We start from the raw sequence: 20,708 nt of genomic DNA on the forward strand, positions 1-20,708 counted from the left end.
CTAAGTGGTTTTGGTGCCACTAGATGGGACTGAACACCACACCCAGAAGGTGTGTGGGTACATATGCACTGCCTCCCAAACATATTTTAAGAACCTATGTTGGCACACATACATAACTCTTTGTACCCAACCAGTGCGCACATCACAGTGATTTTTCAGGACCAGCATGTCACCAGTTTACGTATGAAACATTACAAGACACTTTTTAGATACATATCACGACAACACGTGTTGGGGGTAGTGAGTGTGCCTAGCCTGATATGAGTTACAGTATAGTGGGCCCTCTACCAGTGGGCATTGAGGGATTTGTTGGGTCATGGGGTCTCTAGATGTACAAAGTATCATCCTCAGCAGCAGCTTTATTTCAGATATTCGCATTGTTTGCCACCCTAGAACGCAGTACTCTGTTGGCACATGAAACAAGCGAATGAGACAGAACAATCTAGATTCAATATCCCAGGTGAGAGAAGTGCAAAAAATATTACATAAATTGCACAAATGATGAAATCAGTACTTTAAAACTGTTTCATTTTTCATAATCTGTGGGATTGCTAGCATAAATAAAGAAAAAAATACATTAAGCATTTGATTTCTGCCTTTTCAATTATGTATCCAAGTGGAAAACATCCTTATTGTAGATTTGACTTGTATGTCAAACATAATTATAATTATATAATTATAATAATAGTACTAATAATACTTTGTATCTATAGTGCTTTCATTTTCAGGCTCTTATGTTTAGATCATTACAGTAAACTAAATTATGCCATATGCCACAAGAAAAAATAGCTATAAATTGTTTAATAGTAATATAACTTGCTGCATCATCAGCAGTCATCCTCTTTTTATTATCAATAGGCACAGTATAAAAACATCAACCTAAATACAAGGCTTTTAAACATATATAGATGGCAGGAGTATATTCGTTAAAGGACCAAAATGAGTCTTTCAAAAACTTCAGTGGCACTCATTCCTGCTTAAATGTTAATTTAAAAAAAAAAAGTAAATGACAAAAAACATTTCCAGTCTTGATACAGATTTAAATTTTTTTACTGGAAGCTGTAAAAGGCATACCAATTGAAGTTCATCAGAGTTTATATTTTGTTCTTTAGAGCAGGAAGAAGCAGTCTGGAACTTTTTGTATTCATTTCAGTTATGAAGCTGTCCAAAACTTATTTTCAAGACTCTCATCTGGAGAAAATAGGTCATAGATGGAGATTTTGGAATGAGAAAGGTGGAAAAATGTTCCGAATTGTCATAGATTCAAAACAAAACAAAAATCCCTTGAACTTTGAAAGTTTGCATTCCTTGCTCATGCAAAGCTGCCATTGAAAGTGATGAGAGTTTTGGGTGTTCCAGGAATGCACGTATGGGCTCCAAAAGTATTAAGATCATAGTTTTGCTAATAAGAGGAGATCAACAAATAAGGCATCCTTATTTTTTGTTTTCCAGCATCTTAAGATTCACCTGTAATTATAAGGACAATGGGTCAGTTGTGCTTTGAAATGACTTTTTTCCTTTGCAGTTAATAACTTTTTCTGTGTGCAGATGTGATCGCCCCATCTCAAAAAAGATATATTGGAATTGGAAAATGTTCAGAAAAGGGCAACAAAAATAATTAGGGGCTATCTGAGGAGAGATTAAAAAGACTGGACTTTTCAGCTTGGAAAAAAGACGGCTATGGGGGGATTTGATAGAGGTCTATAAAATCATGACTGGTGTGAAGAAAGTAAATAAGGAAGTGTTATTTACTCCTTCTCATAACACAAGAACTAGGGATCACCAAATGAAATTAATAGGCAGCAAGTTTAAAACAAACAAAAGGAAGTATTTTTTCACACAACGCACAGTCAAGCTGTGGAATTCCTTGCTAGAGGATGTTGTGAAGGCCAAGACTATAACAGGGTTCAAAAAAGAACATGAAGGATAGGTCCATAAATGGCTATTAGCCAGGATGAGCAGGGATAGTGTCCCTAGCCTCTGTTTTTCAGAAGCTGGGAATGGGCGACAGGGGATGGGTCACTTGTTGATTACCTGTTCTGTTTATTCCCACTGGGGCACCTGACATTGGCCACTGTTGGAAGACAGGATACTGGGCTAGATGGACCTTTGGTCTCACCCAATATGGCCCTTCTTATGTTCTTATGTCATTCCTAAATCAGCATGTGTTCTGTTATATTTTTGATGATTAATATTTATAATGCCTGTTTTGATATTTGTGGTTCTTAATATTTGTAATGCATGTTTTGACATTAACACCTTATTTTACCTTTTCAGCTTTTGGCATTTCTTCAGGGATTATTTACTTTTTACCATGAGGGATATGAGCTGGCCCAGGAGTTTACCCCTTACAAGCAACAGTTGCAATTCAACTTGCAGAATGTAAGTTTGAACAGTATTTACTACAATTTCTTAGCTAATTGAATTTCAAAATAAAAGAGTAGAAATGCTTCATTGCAACACTAAATCTTGAAATGTTTAGGAACATAAATAAAAAATATGAATAATTGAAAGGTGTTTGCTGAATGAAAGGTGTGGCATCAAGTTTCTTTCCACCAGAAATCTTTGAAAATCAGTTGTCAGATGTTTGATCCATGATCTCCAGGCTTGACTAGTGCAACTACGGTTTCCTCCATTCACAAATGTATCCCTCTACAGGACACCACTTAAGCTCACACTTTAAGTTCATATTTAAGTTGTCTTGAATAGAGATGGACTTAAGCAGGTGCTCAGGTGCTTTCCTGACTCAGGGCGTATGTCCAGGAATGAAGGAACACACCCTGAAAATGCTTCATGTAGTACAAATGCAGCAGCTCATCTGCCTAGCATCATAGGTTTCCATGAACCACTAGTCCTGCAGGTCTGTTCTCTGTACTGACTCCCCATTGAATACGGAGTATACTTCCAAGTCTCTGTCTTGATACTGAAAGCCATCCAGGGGATTGGCTCTAGTTACCTGAGAGATCACCTCTCCCAAACCTGCAGCCTATAGGCCAACTGCTGATCTCCATGGCTCCAAGGGAGATGTGCTGACAGGACTTTTACCGCTAGCTGCTGCCCCTGCAATCATTCTCGTAAGGGACAGAGTTGGTGAGGGACTTCACAGTGTGGAGGTGGTTTTGCCCTGGACTGTATTAATGTATTCTCCTTAGGTTTGATGGCCCCAACCCTTCTACCCTCCTTTATGCCTGCTCCCATCCTGAAACCCATGGAGAGCATTGTCCAAGGACATAGAGTGGTGGTCGCTAACACTGCCCTCACTTCACACACAGGTCTGCACACAGAACCCCCTCTGTCCGCGAGGCCCTCACACTCTTTTCTTCTTCCAAATTGTATATTTGCCACTTTTGGTTAAAGGCACAAGGGGTCACTGTTGCTTCACTGCAGGGATGAGAAAATACCCATACTCCAGTCCAATGACTTAAATAGTTTAAACTAGGGGAGATCTCCACCAATCTGGGTCTAGGATTATGGACCAAAGAGAGAAAATATAAATTGAGACTGTGTTAACACCGTCTATGTAAATGTGCCACGAGAACCAGAATTACTAAATTGTTTCTCCTGTTTCACCGTTAGGTAAAAACACATTCATCTCTTTCTCTTGTTTAAATAATTGTTAATGCCTTTCCTAAATTGTTTGTGGGATGACATCTGCAGGGCAATAGCTCTAAGTCAGGCAGAGAGAAGAAGAAACCTTTTTGATTCCCCCCCCCCTCAAAACATGCAAAAGCTAGAAACTTAAAATGATGTAAGCAAAAGAATGATGAACAGAAAATGGAGATGGTTTTCCTGCAGGAGAGAGCGGGGGAGTTAGTTGGGTGTGGTGGTGATCAGGAAGGCATATAGGAAGCTCTCAGGAGATGAGGAACTGAAGGAGAAAAAAAGGTGTCCACTCCTTTGTCTTATATTTTCAATGCTTTAGTTTTCTCTCTTTTTGTTTTCCTCATTCCTGCTTCTTTCATTTCCCTCGCTACCTTTTGCCCTGCTATCTCTCCCTCATCCTCTCTGCTGCATTTGTTCACTCTGTCACATCCACTCTATCCTTTGTCTGCCTCTTTTTCCCCCTTTTGTTCTTTCCTCTAATAGCCCCTTCCGCAGGCCAGTACTCACCTGCACTGCAGAAGAGTTGAGCAGAAGCTTGAATCGACTGAGCTACCTGTAGACTCATCACTCACAGCAGTGCCCAGTCTCAGACGGAACTTGAATCACACTTTCTGCATGAGGGAAGGCTGGGTTGTTCATTGGGTGACCTGATAGAGGGCAGGACAGCAATAATATGTGACAGCCCTTTCCTGCTGTCCACATGTTCTCACCCAGCCTGATGTCAGTTTCACTGGCTCAGCTTGCCAGCCATTTCCTTCAGGTGGCCACTCTGCTTGGTTTTACAAGAACTGAGACAAAACGCTGTCTTGGTTTAAAAAAAATATATATTAGCAGTGACACATGGATGAGCACTGAAAACAGGGTCCTTCCTTGTTTCAGGGACACAGGGGCCCTGATGCAAAGCCCATTGAAGTCAATGGCAAGACTTCCAATGACTTCAGTGGAGTTTGGATTGGGCGCTTGGTCTCCCTAGGAAGAAGTGTTCGTTAAAAGTTCTCGGACGAACCTTGCCTCTTTAGATTCACTACCTGGCTAAACACAGTTTCCCTCACAGAGGAGCGCTTCAACCTGCATATGATTATACTAATGCTTTAAGCCATGAATGTATGTGTCTTAATTTTTTTTGTCAATTAAATCACATATTGTTTTCTAATTACAGTAAAGCATGAGCTCCAATAAGTACTTACAGTGCTTTACATCTTCAGAGTGCTGTACAGACATGGGCTAAGTAAATTTTAGCTTTAGTTTAGTACAGGGGTAGGCAACCTATGGCATGCGTCCCAAAGGCGGCACATGAGCTGATTTTCAGTGACACTCACACTGCCCAGGTCCTGGCCACCAATCCGGGGGGCTCTGCATTTTAATTTAATTTTAAATGAAGCTTCTTAAAGATTTTAAAAACCTTATTTACTTTGCATACAACAATAGTTTAGTTATATATTATAGATTTACAGAAAGAGACCTTCTAAATACGTTAAAATGCATTACTGGCACGTGAAACCTTAAATTAGAGTGAATAAATGAAGAACTCGGCACACCACTTCTGAAAGGTTGCTGACCCCTGGTTTAGTACATACTGTTCCTACTTCACAGGAACCCTGTGAGGATTAATTAATTAATTTTGGTACATGAAAATATAAAGCAGTATATACCAGTTAAATACTAGGATTAGGATTATTTTTACTGATCTTTTAAAATTTGCTGCAGGAATAAGGTGTAATTTTCACAAATATGCAAATATCTGATTGTATATTTTGACCAGATAGGACTAGATCTTGCAAGATATTGAGTGTACTACTATTGAAGTCTAGCACAGTGGTTCTCAACCAGGGGTACATGTATCTCTGGGGGTACACAGAGATCTTCCAGGGGGTACATCAACTCATCTAGATATTTACTTAGTTTTACAACAGGCTACATAAAAAGCACTGGCAAAATCAGTACAAACTAAAATTTCATAAAATGACTTGTTTATACAGCTCTATATACTATACACTGAAATGTAAGAACAATATTTATATTCCATTTGATTTATTTTATAATTATATTGTAAAAATGAGAAAGGAAGCAATTTTTTAGTAATAGTGTGCTGTGACACTTTTGTATTTTCATGTACGATTTTGTAAGTTTTTAAGTGAGGTGAAACTTGGGGGGACGCAAGAAAAATCAGACTCCTGAAAGGGGTACAGTAGTCTGGAAAGGTTGAGAGCCACTGATCTAGCTCCTGCTCTTCATTCTGAATTTCCTTGACTTTTGTGGGTTTAAGTCAAGGTTTTCAGTGAGCCACTGACATCATTTTAAAAGCATATTAATGAGGATAGGGTATGTCTAGGCTTAGTAACTTAGTTTCCTTTGGAGCAGCATGCCTGTTTGTTTAAATGTGAATGTGCTAGCATATTCCAGTGTAGCAGCAGAGGTAGTAGTAACACCTATACGTATAGTCTTAGATACTGCAGAAATAGTACGTTACTAGTATGATTTTGCTCTTTTTATTTTCCTTAGACACGAAATAATTTTGAAAGTACCAGGCAGGAAGTAGAGAGACTGATGCAGAGAATGAAATCTGCCAACCAGGATTACCAACCACCCAGTCAATGGACAATGGAAGGCTATCTCTATGTCCAGGAGAAACGTGAGTAATTACATCAGTGTACAACCAGTATTTGAAGATTGCCTTATTGCATTTCAGCTTTTAGGGGATGCCAAGTCAATTGTTCAGGGTAAGGTAGGTTTCATGTCTGTTTTGTTGCTTTGTTTATATTTAAGGTCAGACTGGCCCACAGGGAACTCTCCCAGGAGCTATCTGGCCCCAACTAATCACAAGCTGGAAAAAAAAGTATCCTGATTTGTTGGAGGCCTTTCTCTTTAAAACTGACAGACTGGCCTCTCAGTGCTCTCCCATGCCTCAGGTGACCCCCTGCCACCACTTCTATCTCTTGAAAGCCCGCAGCCTTATGCCTCCCAAATGGTCCAGTGCCTCTAGCAGATCCTCACAGATATAGGGTGATCAAGGAGTTCTAGGAAGCAACTCAGTGTCCAATCCATGAGCCAGTTGGGGGCAAAGCTTAAGATGTAAAGACTTAGAAGCAAAATAAAGTATATCTTCCAATTTGATATGTGAGAGAAACAACATGAAATACAAAAACAAAGGTAACTGGAGAACGCTGATAAAGAGGTATAGATTTATAGCTCATCTATATGCAAGTGATAAGAAAAGCCATTGGAATTAAGCAGGGTCCAAAGGGGTTAAACAAATAGAATAAAAAGTTAATGGACTTAACAAAGAACACTGAGAGGAGTCAACCAATACTTCACAATGTGAAGAAGAAATAGAATCAGAGACCGCATGAAATGAACCATAGAGCAGTTTGATCCAAACTGAAAGAGTGAACAGCCCTGGATACCAAACCCTGAGGACAGAAGAGAGATTAAAAGCTGTATGTGATCTACAGTATCAAATAGCACTGTTCAGAGCTAATCAAATGTAAACAACCTGGCTGAGTGAGCTGCACCACGTTCATTGTAACTCGTTAGTGAAGCAATTTCAATCCTGTGTGCTACGCAGTGCTCTATTTGATGAGGGTCTGGCTGAAGCTGGAGAAGTAGGGAGACCTTGTTTGAGATGTGTATGTGTGCATGCAAGTTTGGTGTTCTAACAAATACAGATCATGATAAAATGCTGGTATTTATTTGAATACAAATCCAATTTTGACTCATTCCTAATTTCTGAGTCTAACATTAAAATACTTGGCATCTGGCTTTAGAATCTCCTGTATCATACCTGGTCTTACCCAAAGATTAGTATACATTCAGTCATGAGGATAGCTGCCTTCCCAGAACCCTTTCAAGGGATTGTAGAGTGTTCTAGATAATTGACTTTCCCACTGGCCTTAACTCCTATTAACATATATGAGCAAAAAGGAGAGAGCCATTGTTCTGTTCTTATTTAACCTTGCAGATTTTTAGCAGCCGTAGCGGTAGCGTTGATGAGGTTTGAGCAGAGCATGTACTCTTTAATTGAAAAATAATAATAAAAACCAGTGTTAAGCGGAAACTACACCGGGCATTATTAATGGGAGACCAAGAAAGGAGTGAAATGTCAGGCACATGAAGTGTTTCATTAAATGGTGAGAAGCCAACTTGACATCCTCTCACTGACAAAGGATTGGATCATTAGTTTATTTTGGGGAAAAGTCAGAAGGTCTGTAATCTCTGCCTCAGAGATGAAGGTGCTAATTGTTTATTTCCTTATCGTGCTGGCTTTAGTGTCCCACAACCAGTTACATATGCTGTCCAAAAGTTAGTTTGGTTAATATTTGCCACTCCTGAATGTAAAACTATACACGTTTATTGCTAGTACCACACAAGAGGTTAAAGATACTGTTGGACTATGAAACAATGAGTTATTTAATTTTTCCCAAAAAGCAAATTTGTAAAATGCTATAACAAATGTATTGTAGAAATAGCAGGGTGAGTATGGGTTGGAGAAAAGCAGCACTAGGTATCCCTCAGAACAAAGTTTTGATAGTAGACGATGCCAGGATAAAATAAAATTGGATTTAAAATGGATTGTATTCACATGGACAATGGGTTATAAATAACAAGTATAATGTCACAAATAGGCATGTTGGGCTAAAATTTCAAAGCTGGGTGCCAAGTACTTGCCTCTGTAAAGACGTACTTACCCACTCAAACACAAGTGGCCTGATTTTCAGAGATGCTAAACATCTCTAACTACGGTCGACATGAATGAGAGCTGCAGGTGCTCTGCACCTTTCAATATCAGACCTTCTTTAGGTGCCTTAAAATGGTTTGAAAATTTTCCCCTTTCTGATATAACTTGAGAGTTGGTGAAAATGCCGACAATATAAAAAATGTGGTAAAAGCACCATAAGAATGTGTTTATAGTTCAGAAGTAAAACGGCCAACTTTTTTTTTTCTGTTTGATCTGCTGCTGACTCAGCTTAATACTTGCCTGTGAAATACAAATGAGAGAGACAGCATTCTCTTGGCACACTTGTATGGCAGGCCATGTAAATTTGCATGGTTAGATACATAGATTGTCAAACATCTGATTGAGTTGACTGGTATAGCCTTTGAACATATTGCTGCATTTATGGATGGGTGCGTTTACAAAACAAATCCATAGTAACTGGAACAAAATTACTGTGGTTTTTATTTTCTTTTAACATCTATGATTTCAGGAGTTAAATGTTAGTTTTTTCAGTTAAAACAACCAACCTAACAATCTTTACTTTAGCAATTATCCTAATTTAAAAACAAAATCATGTGTCCTGCCTGATGCACATGGAATTTAAAAAGCAAAGGGTCATATTCTGCCCTCCATATGCCCAGCAACTTCCACTGAAATTAATTGGAGTTACACACATGGTTCCACAATGCTATCTGACCTGTTCTTATTTTCTAATTCACTTAGTAATCAGGGCACCATGTGTGTGTGCGTGTGTCCCACTAGATTTTGCAATCCCCATCAAGCACAATATTTTGATGAGAGGTGTCAGAAGTTCATGTAGATCCTACAGGAAGTGTCTCTGATTACTAAGCAGGTAGCATTCTTCCCTCTGAGAATTCGTCTCCACTACAGAGTTAGCATGGGTTGGCTGCTCTCCTTCCCCCTCCTCCTGCCCCCCGTGTGCGTTGCTAGGATTTCTGGGGGCATATTCCATGGTTCTTTGTGCTTCAGTGGGCTGAGTCATTCTGATTTTTTTTCCCATTGAATTGTGGGCGGACTTGTCTGTCCTTCTGGGAATTGGACATTGCAAAGCTATCTGCATTCAAGTGATCTAATCTGCATCTTCATTGAAAAGTGGGTAGGTCACTGGCCTAAGTGTGTGAAAGCAAAACCTGGGCTCTAACCCACACCCCCAGCCATACCAGCTAGCCTTGATTGAAAGCATTATTAAACTCCTGTGAAACGGTTTTGTGTGTGGGATGAGTGTACCCTAAGTCAGTAATGAAGCAGTGCCTCCGGATAGGATTAAGAATCACGGTGATGCTGGAGGTGACTTCTTTAGGCTAAGTTATAAAATCAGGCCCTATTCATTGGGCAGACATGCATAGCTGTACTAAACAATATTCCTGTGAGGCACTAGGGTCATTGCTTAGTGGTTCTGTTTGAGTCCATGCAGTTATCAGTTTGCAGACAATTTGGCAGTTTACCCCGTATGTGCCAATAGTAATTTGTGCTTTCCTTTTACAAAGAACAATATTTCTAACCCCTTTCTTTGCAAAGACATCCCCGAAATGGAAACCAGCTTCTAGAGTTAAGTTTGTCATGGCAGCTTTTCTTGCAGATTGATAATTCATGATATTCTCAACTCCCAAGCAGTGTCTTTGGCAAGCACTCTTGAGAACTGAGAAAGGAGCTCTAGGGAAATGTGCCCTGATTTCATGATTCATGTGTTCAAGTCAACCAACCATCCTTGTGATCAAGTTCAACCATCCTTTCAGCAGATAAGGACCATTCCGAGGAAGAATGGAATGAATGCTGCTGCTCTTTTCCCAGTGGTGAAATCTTTAACAATACCCCCAAGGCAGAGATGGTTGAAGTCTCTTTACATACACATACCATGAAGAGTGTAACTTGTTAGGCTCTGAACTCTCTCCATTCCGCCAATAGGGAAAACCCAACCCTCAGAGTTTTAAATTGGGCAGCCCAAAATTGAGGCACTTCAAAATTAGACCTAAATGACATATCTAAGGTTCAGGAATGAGTCAGCATTAGAGCCTGAAGTAGAGCAGGGGAGTTTGACTCATCCTGTGCTCAGGCACTTACACCAGACCTCTCCATGTATCCATAATATGATAAAATTGTGGTAAAATGTCCACATTTAAAAAAAAATGTTACATTTCTTTCATCTAGGACCCCTGGGATTTACCTGGGTAAAACATTACTGTACTTATGATAAAGGGACAAAAACATTTACAATGAGTGGAGCTGAAACAAAGTCTGGTGGGAAAGTGGTGAGTATTATCTTGACATATCTCTTAGTACATACATGAGATCCAGCTTGTGTATTTTATATTATCCACTCAATGTATTTATGAGGAAAAAATAATATATTAGGGAAGTTAGGGTAAACAAAATGTCCTCTGTCATGGATCAACAAGATGATTAACAAATGTTTTTACTTATGAAAATAAAGGTCATAGTAAGTATTTCAAATGAAAATATCTACTTTTTCCATCACTCATTTACATGCTAAATACAATATCATCGTTTTCTGTGGTATCTCCAAACAGGTAAGAAAATGACCATACTTAGCACAGAAATATGAATTAAACATCCTCATTTTTATTCCTTAAAAGTTGATTGACATTTAATCCTATCAGATCTAAATATGTAGATACATTTTCAGACTTACGTTCTTATGACTTGATAAATACCAATAGTTTTACTTAGAGAGAGAGTTTTCAAAGCAAACTTTCACAATTAGACATATTATTAAATATATTATGTTGAACTGTCTGAAGAATGGTAAACAATTATGTGAGAAAGTACATTAAGTAATTTTGTCTCTTTCAGTATATATATGACAGAGAGAAAAATGATTGTATAATGTGCTTGTATAATTTTAAGCCCTGCAAGCAATTATATACATGCTTAAATTTAAGCAGAGCAGAGGGGTTTAAGCCTGTGTGAAAGTATTCACAGGGTCAGGGCCTTATTTTATCAACGTAGAGTCTCTGCATGCTGATTTTCTTTTTTTGTATGTCTTACAGAATGGCCTTGTCACAAGCTCACCAGAAATATTCAAGCTAAAATCCTGCATCCGGAGAAAGACTGATTCAATTGACAAACGTTTCTGTTTTGATATTGAAGTATCTGAAAGGTTTGAGGTTCTTTTTTTAAAGAACATTATTAGTTATTTAATAAAGTATATGTAAATGTATTTACTTAATAACTATGTGCATATAAAGCCAAACTTTCAAATGTGTGCTCCTAATTGCTCAGAACCTATTTTTCTGACCACAAAGCAAATAACACTACATGTGTGTATTATCCATGCACAATTAACCATGTTGGATAGACATATATGTTTTTTGGAAACCTTATAGTGCAGTACTCCACTTAGGAACGAACAATCAGTTGCACACATACAAAATGAGAAATGACTGCCTAGGAAGGAGTACTGCGGAAAGGGATCTGGGGGCCATAGTGGATCACAAGCTAAATATGATTCAACAGTGTAATGCTGTTGCAAAAAAAGCAAACCTCATTCTGGGATGTATTAGCAGGAGTATTGTAAGCAAGACATGAGAAGTAATTCTTCCGCTCTACTCCACGCTGATTAGGCCTCAACTGGAGTATTGTATCTAGTTCAGGGCAGCACATTTCAGGAAAGATGTGGACAAATTGGAGAAAGTCCAGAGAAGAGCAACAAAAATTATTAAAGGTCTAGGAAACATGACCTATGAAGGAAGATTGAAAAAATTGGGTTTGTTTTGTCTGGAGAAGAGAAGACTGAGAGGGGACATGATAACAGTTTTCAAGTACATAAAAGGTTGTTACAAGGAGAAGGGAGAAAAATTGTTTCTTCTTTACCTCTGAGGATAAGACAAGAAGCAATGGGCTTAAACTGCAGCAAGGGCAGTTTGGGTTGGACATTAGGAAAAACTTCCTAACTGTCAGAATGGTTAAGCACTGGAATAAATTGCCTAGGGAGGTTGTGGAATCTCCATCATTGGGGATTTTTAAGAGCAGGTTGGACAAACACCTGTCAGGGATGGTCTAGATAATACTTAGTCCTGCCTTGAGGGCAGGGGACTGGACTAGATGACCTCTCAAGCGCCCTTCTAGTCCTATGATTCTATTAAGGAGGCTAATTTTAGAATTTTGGCCCATGTGATAAATATCTAAAAAAAAATGTGCTCGCTCGCTCTCACACACACATTCCATGTCTCTCTCAAATTGGTTTTTCCACAGTTTCTAGTTATCCATGAATTATGTGGAAGTTAAATCTATTTCTACCTATTCAAGTTAAAGTTAAGAAAGTTTATTTTTTCCCATATGCTGAAATAGCTGTACAAGTGTTTCTCAAGGTACTACTGAAAATATTTAATTGTATGAAATGAATAGGAACAGTTTTATAGCATTTTGAGGGGGCGGGAATGCAAATACTCAGTGAAAGTTATATTTGTTCTTTTTTAAGAATTTTGGGCTAGTGGACAGGAGACAAGAGATGGATAAACATCTGCCTTAAAATCATGGTGAAATAAACAGAATTAGTAAATTCACACTATTTATATAAATCTTTCATGGTCTTTCTCTGAGAAATATTTTGTGACTACAATAATAATAGTAATGTACTATGCAGCCATGTCACTATTTTATAACATGTTAATTTTGTGGTGAATTTTGTGCTTGTGAAAGATAAATATACCTGTAATCTGAAGTCCTGTATTAATAGAATAGGTAAAATGCAGACATTAACACTGCAAATTTGGGGTGGGGATATGTTGGGATAAATTACTTGATATTTGGTGCCCTTTAATTTCAGAAATATGGGCAAAACTGGGTTGTTCTTGTTCTGGTTTTGTTTAAAAAAAAACATAGGTTACAATTTTGTTTTGGAAAACCAAAATCAGAGAGTGGTTCAAATGCAAAGATCAAAATATATCAGAACTAACTTTATCAGACAAAATGATGGTAGTGCTATTGTAAGATAGTTAAAAAGTGAGTTTTGTCTTTGAATTTTTAGAAAGATCTTAAATTCTTTCAGTTCTCTTTAAATGGAGTTATACACTTGGAATAAAACTTGTTAATTTTAACTTGGTTTAACAAGTCTTGTTTATTTTGACTTGCTTTAACAAGTTAAAATGCAGAGAGCTTACACCTAAATGTTTTCTGAAAACGTAGACAAAAAAGTTGAAAGCACACTAGTTCACAGGGTTGCTTAAAATACTATTATGAGAAGGAGACTGACAAAAAGTCAAGTTTTGAAATCGGTTCCATATTTAACAGGAAACTAGTGGAGGTTTATGTGAGTCAGCAGAGTAGATAAAAAGTTCTGGTCCTCATGATACCAAGAAATAATCAGTTGGCAGGCAGCCCATATGCAAAGAGTGGCACTAATCACTTCTGGATGACATAAATTGAAACTTGGCTTCCTCTGTGAAAGGGAGACTCTGATGTCAAGTGTATTTGTAATGATAAAATACTTCCTTGCTGTTCCATGTTTTTTAATTTATACACTAATAAAACATAGGGGAATTGGGAAGAACACAAAGTTGCTAACAACTGACTTTAAATTACTGTGTACTGATTTTAAAGATTAGGCTTAAGTTTTTTTAAGATGTAATCCTGAGCATTGTTGAGTATCGTCAACAGTAATTAATTTCAGTCAGAAAGGAAGGGCATTTGGTAACTTGCAGGATTTGGCCTTCATTGAATAATTATTTACTCATACAGTTTATAAGATACAACAAAGTCTTTAAAGACCTGGAAAGGGCTGTCATGAGCAACTCTTCCTCCACCTCCAAGCCTCTCATCTCATGAGACTCAATCCTCTCCCACCGAGTACTCAGAATCTATATGGAGATGTTGCAAGTGCTGATAAGACAACATAGACTGAAGTGAACATGTCACTAAACCAGTGGTTTTTAACCTGTGGTTTGGGACCCTAGAGGTCTGCAGACTGTCTAAGATTCCCAAAGGGCTCTGCACCTCCATTCAAAATTTTTTAGGGATCCACAAATGAAAAAAGATTGAAAACCACTGCACTAAATAAAAGAAACAATCTGATATGAAAACTTTTAAACTGTTAACAGGAAGCAACACGTCCAATTGAAACAATCTAAATTTTACTCAGATGTTGTTCTCAACAGTTTTCAGCTCAGATTTTTATAAGAGTTCTTCTAGTAGTCACTTATCTTTATTGTATTGCAGTACTGTAACCAGTTCTGCACATAACATATATACTTCTTCGAGTGCTTGCTCACGTCCGTTTCATTGTAGGAGTGTGTGCTCGCCACATGCACCCGTGCTGGAAGTTTTGCCCTCAGTGGTATCGGTAGGGGACCAGCTCTGGTGCCCACTGGAGTGGCACACATATGGGCCAGCATAAGGGGCGCCACCAGCTTTCCCCCTCCCTCAGTTCCTTCCTACCGCCAGTGACAGCGCTGGAATGTTTCCTTGCTTTGACAAGCTTCCCTGTCTCTACCGTGTCTAGTAGTGAATTTGTTGTATGTAGGTTTCAGAGTGGCAGCCGTGTTAGTCTGTATCCGCAAAAAGAAAAGGAGTACTTGTGGCACCTTAGAGACTAACACGTTTATTAGAGCATAAGCTTTCGTAAGCTACAGCTCACTTCATTGGATGCATTCAGTGGAAAATATAGTGGGGAGATTTTATATACACCGAGAACATAAAACAATGGGTGTTACCCTACAGACTGTAACAAAAGTGATCAGGAAAGGTGAGCTATTACCAGCAGGGGAGTGGGGGTGAGTGGGGGAAACTTTTGTAGTGATAATCAAGGTGGGCCATTTCCAGCAGTTGACAAGAACAGTAGTGGGGGAAATAAACAAGGGGAAATACTTTTACTTTGTGTAATGACACATCCACTCCCAGTCTTTATTCAAGCCTAAGTTAATTGTATCCAGTTTGCAAATTAATTCTAATTCAGCAGTCTCTCTTTGGAGTCTGTTTTTGAAGTTTGTTTGTTGAAGAATTGCCACTTTTAGGTCTGTAATCGAGTGACCAAAGAGATTGAAGTGTTCTCTTTTCTTTTAGTTGTATATAGTTGTTTAATGTTGTATAGTTAATAGTTCCCTTAGTGTTAAGCTAGAAAGCAATTGCAAGAGCTTCAGGCCGCGCACCAAGAAGGAGCGGGACATTGATCTCTGAGCGCTCCTTATGGAGTCGGCCCTTGCACCGTCCTCGGAGCCGACAAGATCAGACTCTACTCCAAGCACCACGGCCTCAGCGCAGAGTGCGCCACCAATCCCCATCCCCAGTACCGGCAAAAAACCTAAGAAAGCCTGGGAGTGCTTTGTCCCATGAAGGGAAGGAGAGAGCTGGCGGAGAGCAAAGATCTGCACGGGGCAGCTCTTCCCTTCCAGACGGTGGCCAAGCTCCGACTCCCGTTGAGCTGTAGAGCCCGCTTCAAGACCCACCTGCCATCCTGGAAAGTGGCAGAGGCACTCAGTACCTGGCGTGCCGTCCACACTGGAGGCCTTTCAGGCCACTAAGGACATACTGTCCCTTCCGGTACCACCCATCCCGGCCACTGAGGTGCACCGTTCGAGGGGTAAACCTGCTCTGGGACCCTTCCAGCAGTCTCCATTCATGCGGCACTGCTTCCCACCACAGGGGGTGCTCCGCCAGCCCTTGCCTGAACAGCGCCATCAGCCCCTGGGCACAGGTTGGCTTACCTGCCAGAGTCCCCGGCGTTGGTCCCTGGACTCTAGGTGTCAAGGAGTCGCTCTTCATGTATACTAGTGTAATGGAAATCAGAGTTTGGCCCAGGGTTGTATAGTTTAAAATGTTTTGTGAAACATTGTGTGTGGGTGGAAAATGTTTATCAAATCCTAACTCTTTATATGTATCCCCCTCCCTGTCTCTGTTTTGGTTTGAATCTATAACTTACCCTTTACATTTTAAATATATATGATGTGTAGAGATGCACAGATTTTAAAGCTATTGGAGAACATTGTGATCATCTAATCTGACCTCTTGCATGATGCAGGCTGTAGAATTTCACCCGGTAGCGTCTTAATATCTTGTGGTTGAGATAGCACATAATTTGTAGAATAACATCCAATATTGATTTAATGAGGCAGGCTTTTCATTTCTTCTTCAGTATTGTGGAGCTCTGTTTGTGTATATATATATTTTCATATTCTCCAATGTCCTTCAAGAAAAATGTTATAATTAAGTGGTGAGAGTACTCTGGGGGGTAATGAGTATAAATTTAGTATCTTTTATTTCTGTATTTGGCAAAGGAAGACTGTGGGTTCGAACAAGGTGTCAAAAGTTTTGCATAGATGGGTCCTAGACAGGTGAGAGCGAAGCTTCTTAAAGTGGCTTTTTTTTGACGCTCCATGTTTGCCACTTTTTGGACTGGCATCGCTTTTAAAGTAGCTCACTGATGCAGACAAAAAGATCCAGAACTATGAATTGTTTATACAGCTGAGTTACATATAAGTAATATTTACACTTAGTTGTTAGTAGGTATGTGTGCTTTTGTATCACTAAAAAAATCATTTCTACAGCACCTCTTCCATTAGTTAAGTAGGCACATCTAATGAATTAATTTTATTTTTATCGGCTGTATAAACAATTCATAGTTACACTTTGACACCACATTTCATCTGAGATTCTCAAATGTTAACTAATGAAGTCTTATACTCCCTTGTGACAGAGTAAGTTTTATTATCCCAGTTTCACAGAGACAAAAGACAGACACAAAGGTCAAGATACATGCCTAGCACTACAAAAAAGTAAATAATTATGTTTAGACTAAACCACATTTCCTGTTAAAATTATCTTAAATATCATTGGTTGGAAAAATAATTAATATGTTTTAAATAATATATATTTTCTTTTAATAGAAACGGGATCATAACACTACAGGCTTTTTCAGAGTCCAACAGGAAACTTTGGCTGGAAGCTATGGATGGAAAGGAACCAGTAAGGAAATTTGTTATATTATTTATTATGAGTTCAGATTTCTTGTATACAGAAGTGAAAAGAACAAATTGCTGTGCATCTCAAAATATCTCAAACACGGAGAAACAATTTACATAAACTTTTACAACACAATTTGTACGTGCAAACGGTATTTCACAAGCTGTATGGACAAAGCAGTGGCAAAATAAACACGAATGATAAGATAATCATTAAATTAATAATGAAGCAGAAAAAATAGTATATCTCAATCTGTAGTCACACATTGAGTCACTTATTTTAGTTGGGATATTGACAATCCAGCCAACAGCATATTTCGTTGGCATACAGGATACATGTGCACAGGCACAATTTGTGAATTTGTGCTCTCCAGACTGGTGAGAGCAAGTCATCTTAGGGGTGATGCCTTTGAGCAGCGGTATCGCCACCTTTAAAGGTGCTGCAGAGAAAAGAAACTGTATTGGAGGCTGGTAGGTGTTGATGAGAGAAGCTCACCTGAGATTTCATCCTGCCATTAACCTACACTTGAGATTTCCATCGAATACAATGGCAAAGCTCCACATGTAGACCCAAAAGGGAGAAAATGATTGTTCAGATTTATGAGCTAGATGGCACCTGGTCTCACTGAACTGGTCCAACCAAGGAGTTAGGGCTGAGAGTAAACAGGGTTCACATATAACCATACAGAATCTACAATTCTGGCTATTCACTACCATCTTTCAGCTACCCAAACGTGTAGTTGAACTGAACTCTCATAAGAGAGAGTGCCTGCTAGAGGCAACATTTTAAATTTTATGCTTGTTAAGCCCATTTACAATGACTGTTTAGTAAATAAATGGCAGGAGCAAGGCTTGCACCATGCAACATGCTAATGCAAAATGTGTTTGCACTGGCTTGAGAGCTCTTAACTGACCTGGAAATCACAAATGTTCGTATTGCAATGTTTTCTTTTTCAGATTTACACTTTGCCAGCAATTATTAGCAAGAAGGAAGAAAGTAAGTTTTTTTTTAGTTATGTAAAATTATTAAATATACCTGGATTTCTACAGTATAATGTCCTTGTTTTCAGGCATATTAGGTTACAAATTACATAATTATATTTTCATATATTGCCAAGAATTACTCTTTTCTGTCAACTTGCAAGAAAGAGCATCCTGTCTCAAGGGTCAGTTACATCAGATGTGAAAAAGTCTTCAATATTTGTATTATAATAAAATATAAATTAGGAGAAAATAAAATAAATCATGCTTCTGGCTAACCTGGTTCCAAAGCAGTAATCTGTGTATAATGTCATTCTAGATACCTATAGATATATTCATAGTTCTGTATATAAATGTATATATAAAATAAAATGGACCACCTGTACCTTGACATAATATCCCTGAACATGATAACTTGTTTATGGTCTTCAGATATAGGGATATTATGGCTTTTATTGTGGTGATGGGTAAACATTATGTTATCATGCAGCTACTCCATTATATTTGATGTGCATCTGTGCAGGTGTCTTACTCAATTACACACATACACATACATTATTATTATTCTTTGATTCCCATCCGTCAGCTCAGCAATAACAATGGAGCCGAATGAAGTCTGTCCAACACTTCCTGTCTTGTACCAGCTTCACAGTTTCATTCATATTTAAACGTTTTGTATGTCATTCTTCACTGTGTTTATCCAACACATCCTATAATGTAACATGACTCCTCCCTTTTCATCTCTCAGTCATGTAGCCATTGCTGCTTCCACTACCAAGCTGAAAAAATCTGGCAATAACATGCATCCTTGTCTTTCTCCTACAGTCATCCTGAGTCATTCTGTCAGCATCTTGTTTACTCTCACCGCGCTCACTGACTTGCTGTAGATGTTTTCTATCCGCTTGATTGATTTTTTGAGGATACCATACAGTCTCATAACTTTTTGCTAAATGCTCTCAAAAGCCCGTTTGAGGTTTATAAAGTCGTTGTAACAGGTTCCGTTGTGTTCTGTATACTTCTCTGATATCTGTCTTATCACACATAACTGATCTATTATACTTCATTTTGATCTAAATCCAGCCAGTTCTGCAAGAGCCACTTCCATATACCTCTTCATTCTCCTCTGCAACATTTTGGTGAATACTTTTCCTGACACACTCACTAAGCTGATCCCTCTGTAGTTTCTTATTCTCATTCCGATCTCTTTTTTTTTTTTGGTAGATCGGCACTATTATCGCTTTCCCTCATTTGTTCGGCACTTGCTTTTGTTTGTAAATCTTGTTGAATAGTTTGTGCATCACATTTACCAAGTGTTCCTCCCCTGCTTGCAGTATCTCTGCAGTTACATTGTCCTTATCTGTTACCTTTTTGTTTTTCAAGATATTTACTTTCGATATCAAGATATCAACTTTCGAGATATTTACTTCTTTGTCTAAGAATTCCAGCATCTTTTTGCCCTCCTTTGTTCTGGGAAGCTTTTCTAGAACCATTTCATCTACTGTGTTCTGCACATTGTACAGCTCTTCAAAATATTATTTCCCTCACTTATTCTTCGCTTGTTCATGCTCAATTGCTTCATGTTTGTCTTTCACAGCCAACATCTTCAACTCATATGTCCTACTCAGTTCTCTCATCTTACAATTCCACTCCTGTGCCACATTTCTCTTCACATATTCTTCTACTGCCTTATATTGTTCGCTTATCCAATTGTTTCTGTCTCTCTTTGCTTTCTGTGTTATCTCTCTAAGCAGCCTATTGTATTTAGCTCTAAGACTTTAGTCCTATTTTTTATTCTCCTTCAGCTTCCTATGTTTCTCCCACAGCTGCAGCACTTCATCCATTATCCACCTTGGTCTCTTTGTTTTGGCCTTGTAGCCCAACGCTTGTTCAGCTGCACTTGTAATCCCATTTTTATATTGTTCCACATTGTTCCATGCCCCAGGGTGCAATCTGGACTGTGGAGCCTTGGAGCTTCACAGCAGCCCTCAGCTTGGCCATTTTTCTGAACCCACAGTCCAGGTCGACTCCTCCTGTGTCTGACCAGGAGTTGGGAGGATTTGGGGGGAACCCGGGCCCGCCCTCTACTCCGGGTTCCAGCCCAGGGCCCTGTGGAATGCAGCTGTGTAGAGTGCCTCCTGGAACAGCTGTGTGACAGCTACAATTCCCTGGGCTACTTCCCCATGGCCTCCTCCCAACACCTTCTTTATCCTCACCATAGGTCCTTCCTCCTGGTGTCTGATAATGCTTGTACACCTCAGTCCTCCAACAGTCCGCGTTCTCACTCTCAGCTCCTAGTGCCTCTTGCTCCCAGCTCCTCACACGCACACCACAAACTGAAGTGAGCTCCTTTTTAAAACGCAGGTGCCCTGATTAGCCTGCCTTAATTGATTCTAGCAGCTTCTTGATTGGCTGCAGATGATCTAATCAGCCTGTCTTAATTGTCTCCAGAAGGTTCCTGATTGTTGTGGAACCTTCCC

General features: G+C 39.0%; 1 protein-coding gene across 1 annotated transcript in view; it reads left to right on the plus strand.

The window, feature by feature from the left end:
* The window catches only part of ARHGAP42 (Rho GTPase activating protein 42), a 292,906-nt gene that overhangs the window by 218,148 nt on the left and 54,050 nt on the right, over window positions 1–20,708 (plus strand). Inside the window, exons 7-12 of the mRNA XM_074957084.1 lie at window positions 2,278–2,382; window positions 6,106–6,235; window positions 10,487–10,587; window positions 11,347–11,456; window positions 17,176–17,254; window positions 18,208–18,247. Coding sequence (XP_074813185.1) covers window positions 2,278–2,382; window positions 6,106–6,235; window positions 10,487–10,587; window positions 11,347–11,456; window positions 17,176–17,254; window positions 18,208–18,247 — 565 coding nt within the window. The remainder of the gene's footprint in view (window positions 1–2,277; window positions 2,383–6,105; window positions 6,236–10,486; window positions 10,588–11,346; window positions 11,457–17,175; window positions 17,255–18,207; window positions 18,248–20,708) is intronic.

Source organism: Natator depressus, chromosome 1, assembly GCF_965152275.1.
Source record: "Natator depressus isolate rNatDep1 chromosome 1, rNatDep2.hap1, whole genome shotgun sequence".
Taxonomy (NCBI): domain Eukaryota; kingdom Metazoa; phylum Chordata; order Testudines; family Cheloniidae; genus Natator; species Natator depressus.